Raw genomic sequence first — 7,184 nt, 5'->3', positions numbered from 1 at the left:
TCATTCAGCCGTTTTCAGAGCATCATTACTGGAAGCATCATGTGCTGGAATGAAAAAGGGGAATGGTTCAAACATGGAGAGATTCAAATGCCAAATAGAGGCCATCTTTTTCTAACCAGATGTCAAATCCTAAATCCTGAGCCTTAGTGCACTTGTCATCTTGTCACAATTTGTTGTTACTAAAGCTGTTGAAGTTTGGGGTAAACAAAAGAAAGAAAAGCAGAATAAGAACCCTCGGCCGTTCCTATGTGCAAAATGAGTTGATGGGATAGAAGTGTGTGAACACAGACCCCCCGTTTTCTGGTGTCCTAACTGGAATGTTGTCTAACGAGGCAGTTGTTGAAAGGGGGCTTCTCACTGTTCTTTTCCCCAACTTAGATACTTACTGGTCAAAGTTCTATTTGGCACAGTGAGTTATCACTTAACAATATTTTGTCTTTAGTTAGCAGTTATGATATATTTGTATATTTTTCATACAGAATATTGTGTGTGGTAGAGAAGCACTAAATTATATGCTACTCTGAAAAGATTTGAGCATGCGTTTGAAATAGCTGTATGCATAAAATTACTGTGGGAGAAAGATTGGGCCCGACGTATTAGGAGTTATAACCCTATCACCCATCTTTCACCAGCTGTTTTATTCAAATAATATTATTTGAGTTTTTCAAGGAAAAAAGAAAAGATGGTACCTTCATTTTCAAGTCTCTTGGTGAGTTTGTTGAGCATGAGGAAACATCTGGGTATTTCCACACGGATGATCTCCCAGGCACACCGGCTGTATTGCTTTTCTTTCAGGAAATCCTCTATTGTCTGGAAGAATCTCTTCAGTTTGAGGCTGGTGAGCAGGAGGTTCTCATTTCCTGGGTAGGTTACCTCCTTTTCCATCTCAGCACTCAAACACATCTCCAGCTTCTCAATCTGCTGGTGAAGTCCATTTTGGAATTCCTTTATGGAAGTCCCATTCCAGGCAGCTTGGGTGAGATTGTTGTTAAAGATATGGAAGAGCTCTTGGAGGATCTGCTGGATGGCTACCTTGGCATTCTCTTGGTGGGACAGTTGGAGCTTGAGGATATCTGTGGGCTTGAAAGCTATCCCTTCATTTAGACATTGGAAGGGAAAGTTGCCACCCATTTTCTCCAGATGCTCTAAACTCTCGCTGTTCATTCTGGTTTGTAGAACATGCAGCCTGTTACAGTCCAGACATGAGATTTCACTGGAGAAGTGCAGCACGAGGCAAAATTGCAGCAAACTCCTGCTGATCATGATGATGTCTTAGATTCCCTGTGTTTGTGTAGAACTTGAGCAACTGGTGTCTGTTCAAGGTCTTCTGTAAACTTTTGTGTTTTCGACCCCTGTCTCTGAATTTAAGCATTCTGTCGGAAAAGATTTTTCTTTCATCACTTTCTACTTTTCAGGTTTTTTTCTGCTTGAGGTTTTTACTTTTGGTTTCCTTCTTTTTAGTTAGTGGAAGTGAACAAGTCATTCGAAGAACCAAATCCCAGTTGGTAACTACTTTAATATTACTGAACCCCAACATTTCTTTCCTTCAGTCCTCCGTGCCCTCTTAGATAACGAAAATGTAAAGAGTAAGAAGAATATGATGATGAACAGTGTCATCCAGTTACAGGTTAGAGTAGGGACCTGTCTGTTTGCTCCCAAGTTCCTGTAGTTAGCACTGCTCGGCAGGTCTGAATGTCTGTCACATCAGCAAGACTATCCATGCTTTTAAGTGATAACAGTGAATTTTGGCAGATGGGGGGAACTACTGCAGAGCTTCTTTTTGCTAGACTCTGCAAATAACAGCAGTGATGTGTAAAGCTGCTGTTCCTTCACTTTGCCAACAGGTGGCAAACTTTCCCTTTCTGGTGTGGCACTCAAAATCAGAAAAGCCTGCTATGCTCTGGTTGTCTCATTCTTTCCTTCCAGCCTTTGAGAGGGAGTAATACTATAGGGACCTCTTAATATTTGATAAGCCTGAAAAGAATTCCTGTGGGAGATTGGGGCCAGAGAAGTCTCTATTAATCTCTCGCAATTTCCTGGCCATTTGAAATATGAGAGATGAAAAACCATGTGTGTAGGCCAATACCAGAGATGGACAGAGAGCACTGAGCAACTGTGAGGTTTACTTAAGAACCTGATACCAGTTGTGAAAAGCCCAAGGAACAGGTACAGTTGAAGGGTGTGAACATGCTGTCTTCTCGGGCAGTTCTGAGTAGTTCCCAGTGATGTAGTGTAGTGACATGGAAGGGAGTTGTCCAAAAAGATTGTAAAAAGAAAAGGAGTACTTGTGGCACCTTAGAGACGAACCAATTTAGTCTCTAAGGTGCCACAAGTACTCCTTTTCCTTTTGCGAATACAGACTAACACGGCTGTTACTCTGAAACCTGTCAAAAAGATTGTGTGGCTGGTAAAAAATATGCTAGAGCGACTGATATAAATGAATGTCACTTTCAAATGTGTTTGCCTTTTCACCATTCAAGCTTTATTCTTTTTTCAATGTGCGTTTCACTGAGCTTGGACATTGAAATTCAAGTGGTCTGATGAGTGAAGTTTGCAGCCTTCTTTCTGTAGCAAGTTTCACTTTCTGTTTTTCATACCATAGCACTAGGCTGTCATGTTGGAGTTTCCATCAGTGAAAGGGAATGGTTTTCAACCCAAAAATTGAAAAGGAATGTTTTCATATTAATTTTAAAGAAGGAAAAGAAGAAAACATGACCATATTTCTGTTTGTGTCACTTCTTTTACATCTCCCTCTCCCATCACCTCGAGCACTTTTTAAAATCATAATCTAGAGTTTTGCCTAAACGATTCGGAAATGTCACTTTCAAAAATGCAGTTTATTGTACATAAGTATACCATATAAGGGACCCAATCATACCAGAGGTGCTGCACCCCAATCTTGCATTTACTCCACTGGGAGTTCTGCGTGTGCATTTCCTGGCAAGTTGAAGCTTCAGGAGATAATAGTTATGTGAAGGAGAGGAATTAAATAATCTGAATTTAAGCTTTTCCTGTTAAATTAAGAAAGCTATGGGAGGAAAGACACAAAGTCTCTCAGCATATTTTCATCAGTAATGAGCTTGTTTTCTGGGAAAGGTTAGATGGAGACTGAGCTGGTTGAAATATTTGCTAGAATTTGATGAAATCCTGTCCATTTAAATTTCAGTGAAAATAGCAGGAAATTTTACTGGAATTATTTTTTTCTGTGTCAGCCAGCTTAATTTGAATATGAAATAAGAGGTTAGTGTAGCCCCTTTTCCAATTTGCAAATAATCTGCAAAGAAATTCAGAATTTGCCAATGTATTTATTTAAAAAGATTTGACAAATGATTTATACACATTCCACTCTGATTGCTCAGGACCTTGTCACCACATCTTTTCCCTTTGCTGTTCATAATTTGCTGCTTGTTCTGTGTGATGGTTCACCTGAGTCAACGCTATTGTGTCTGTTCCTGGGATGGTTGCCTTCAAATTCAAAACTGCTTTCCAGGTGGCTGCATGAACTTCTGTGGAAAAAGTCTCTTTAAAATATGTATTTATATGAGTGTTTCTTATACTTTCTGACTACAGAGATATTCTTTTCCAACAAAAACTCACACATACAAATATTTCAGAAAATGTTTTCAAAGGGCCAAACATTTTTCATAAATGTTGAATCAGTCTCAAATATTCAGGCTGTGGCTGAATTATGTGGTTGGCAGTGCTACAGTTGACTGATAGCTCTTCAGAACTACTTTCCACCTACACCAAACTTGGTAGAGAGGAGGATCCTCACTAGATCTGATGCCACCGGCAGGTTTATTACTATAATTTTAAATGTTGGGTTTAGGTAATTTTTAGGCATTGTTGATGTTATAACTGAAAGTTTAATCCGTTCTGTGCACCAAACTGGTTGTTGGTGGCAAGGAGCACACACGCCTGATTTCGAGGGTGTGGAGGGGTGGCACCAGCTGGTCAGAAAACTGGGGGACAGAATTGCTGACTTGAGTGTACACAAGCCTGATTCATATGGCTTGATTTGTTTGTGTGTGTGTGTGTGTGTGTCTGTGTGTGTGTCAGGTGGAGGCCGGGGGGAGGAGGTGGAGTCTCTGTAAGACTTGTTAATTTTAAAGTGATATTATGAAGTTGTTGTCATGAAATTTCCTCATCATAGGAAACCTCTTTCTATGTGTATCCATCCGGTTGGACAGGACCTCCAGAAGGTACTCACTAGGCTGAGGACAACGGGAAACCAGTTGGGAAACCAGTTTGGTGAAGTTGGTGTTAAGGAGAATGGGGGTTAGGAGTGGAAAGTTACCGAAGGTCAACAAAGAGCAGATGAAAAACCAAAAGGTTCTCAAAGATATCCCAGGGGGAAGACCCACAGGACATTTGGGTAAGAGGAAGGAAGGGGATGAACTGGCCAAGGCCAGGTTATGTGAGCTGGAGGAGAATGCTCTGTTTTTGTGCATATAAGTGATGCATTGCAACAGAAGGATGTTGGATGACCCCAGGTGATTCTGATACAGGCTCATAGAATGGCCTGGTGTGTTGAGGAAACTGAGGCAGGAAATTGCGGAAAGGGTTTACAATTTTTGTTCCGTTTTCTGTATGTTCCGAGTGATTAAGTAAATAGCAATAGTGTGTTAGAATCCTGTGCAAAGTGTCTCCATATTGTAATCTACACGTATTACATGGCCCCTGGAAGAGGTAAACACCTCTGGGTATATTTCTGGGAGTGGACATGTTAAAGCACATTCTGAGCTTCAAAGACTTCCCAATTGACATGTTAGATGAGCCCCCACTTGTAACGCCGACAGGCTGAAGTTGTCAGCAGGCAGGATTGAACCTTGGACATTTGAACCTTAGTGCATGAGCCTTGACTGTGTGAACATGTGATAATGCCTCTTAAGCCAGAGTTGTAGCAGACTCCTCAATCTCTAAATGGTTCAGGTGCCAGTAGAGGGTGACAGAGCACCACACCAGCCAGGCAAGGGTTGCATACTTCCCCTCGCTGAGGAAGCCCAAGCCAAGCTTCAGAGACTTCCCAGCTGATATCCCAGCTAGGGTGACCAGACAGCAAGAAGAATTCAGAAGAATTCCATAGTTTTCGTGGGCAGTAACTGACTGACGCATTCCACCCAATGGGGAAATGCGTTTTAGAGGTGACAAAGAGAAACTTTGATAATTCTAATACAGAATGCCCCATTCCTGCTCTCATTATTCACATGTAATTGGTGTGTGTTAAGGGGTGCATGCACTCTTGCTTAGTGGTGGAAAGGGCACCAATCTAGCCTCTTCCAATACAACTGTCTACTACACCAAACATCCAAATTGACAAGTTTTTTGGGGGACAAGTAACCTGGTACAAAGTAGAATAGTAAAAGGTGGCAGAATTCAGGTGTGGTGTGTGGTCTGTTTGAATGGAAAGGCTAATTATCGTTCTGCAATGATTATTTTTAAAATGGAATTCGTGCAAATTGGGACACTGGGTTCATCAATGTATTGAAGCATGTTCCCAGCTGGAAGCACTAACATGAGCGGGATGGCTCACCTACTTTAAGTTAGTCTCATGCATAAGTACTCTCTGGAATTGGGGTTTTCAGGCTGAACAATTACAGGGTTTTTTTTATTCTCCTTTTCTTTCTTTTTGGTTCAATCGGTATTTTATTCAAATCATTACTGGTATAGGTTGCCATTTTATATAAAATAATTATTTATTGGTAAGTAACAAATATCTATGATAAATACATAAATAAGAACAATAAATAAATAATAATTTGACATAAATGCCCTGTTACAAATATCGTAAACGGATCTGAAAATATTTTCAGTAGATATAGTAACGACATCTTTTAAAATTCCACTGCATCAGATTTTAAATCATTTAAAAATTATTACTTGATTTCGGTTAGTACTTCTAAAAATGTTGATATTTAAATTTCTAAACTTCTTTGTGAGTTTGTCCGACATTTGAAAACCCCATAATTCCACATGGATTCTCCTGCTAGCAGAGAGGCTGAACTGCTTGTCTTTTATGAAAGAATTGGTATCTCTTCACGTTCATCCTGGGAAACTGTTGGTCCTTTCTTCCTGGTCAGAGAGTCCCATGTTCATATTTTTTATAAATGTCTCTAGGAAACTTCTCAACCTGTGGTATAGGATGAGGACAGATTAATAAATAGCCACCATGCTCATAATAGAAACATACTACATGTATAGAAGTCAGAGTACTTTGGGGGTATCATTATTTGATGACCAAAGTACTGGTGAGGTGGCTAAGGATTCCAAACATACGTACTTTGTTGCATGGTCTGCCAATTATTCAATACATAACATCACCTGATATGAGAGAGATTATGAAGAATCGCAAACCTAAATGACAGTAGAAACACAGAAAAATAATGACAGGTTTCAGAGTAACAGGCATGTTAGTCTGTATTTGGAAAAAGAAAACGAGTACTTGTGGCACCTTAGAGACTAACCAATTTATTTGAGCATAAGCTTTCTTGAGCTACAGCTCACTTCATCGGATGCATCCGATGAAGTGAGCTGTAGCTCACGAAAGCTTATGCTCAAATAAATTGGTTAGTCTCTAAGATGCCACAAGTACCCCTTTTCTTTTTACAGAAAAATAAATCCATGTAATTGCAAATCATTTCCAGGACAGGACAGGAAGAGCCTGAAGCTGCTGCCCAGGAAATCAGTTGCGATTTGGCCATTGACCCTGTAGAAGAAGGACCAGGCCCTATATAAGCAGAGTTATAAAATATCCGTTATCTCTGTTCAGCTGTATAAATTACCTTAATGTGAATTCATTTACTCCAGGGAAAAGTTTTGTACTGTACCTTAGTTACTCAGTCTTCGAGTGAGTTTGTCAACTAGCACAAAACATCTAGGTATTTCCATGCGAATGATCTCCCAGGCACACAGGCTGTATTGCTTTTCTTTCAGGAAAGCATCTATCCCCTGAAAGTATTGTTTCACACTCCGACTGGTGATCTGGAGGTTCTGACTTTCCAGGTTGGTTAATTCCTTCTCCATCTGTGCTCTCAAACATGCCTCCAGCCGCTGAATTTGCTGGTAAAGGCCATTTTGGAACCTGACTATGGAAGTGGCATCCCAGGCACTTTGGGTGAGGTTTTTGCTAAAGATGTTGAAGATCTCTTGGAGGATCTCTTGAATTACCACCTTGGCATTCTCCT

The 7,184-nt window shown here is 40.4% G+C and overlaps 1 protein-coding gene across 1 annotated transcript; it reads right to left on the bottom strand.

The window, feature by feature from the left end:
* Positions 1-1,275, bottom strand: LOC125637196 (interferon beta-like). The gene is made up of 2 exons (XM_048851388.2): positions 690-1,275; positions 1-44 (listed from the first exon to the last, which is right to left on the bottom strand). Exons 1-2 carry the CDS (start codon positions 1,261-1,263, stop codon positions 1-3), a joined length of 618 nt encoding a protein of 205 aa, XP_048707345.2. The 5' UTR covers positions 1,264-1,275.
* Positions 1,276-7,184: the final 5,909 nt, after the last annotated feature.

Source organism: Caretta caretta, unplaced genomic scaffold (genome assembly GCF_965140235.1).
Source record: "Caretta caretta isolate rCarCar2 unplaced genomic scaffold, rCarCar1.hap1 Scaffold_31, whole genome shotgun sequence".
In the NCBI taxonomy this organism is placed as follows: domain Eukaryota; kingdom Metazoa; phylum Chordata; order Testudines; family Cheloniidae; genus Caretta; species Caretta caretta.
The sequence above is the reverse complement of the archived record's forward strand: the minus strand, read 5'-3'. Positions and strand labels throughout refer to the sequence as shown.

Excerpts from the sequence above, each read along its gene's own strand:
- LOC125637196 (XM_048851388.2), bottom strand. The coding sequence starts at position 1,263 with ATGATCAGCAGGAGTTTGCTGCAATTTTGCCTCGTGCTGCACTTCTCC. Across the intron at positions 45-689 it reads CAAGAGACTTGAAAATGAAG|CACATGATGCTTCCAGTAAT; the intron begins GTACCATCTTTT and ends TTTTCATTCCAG.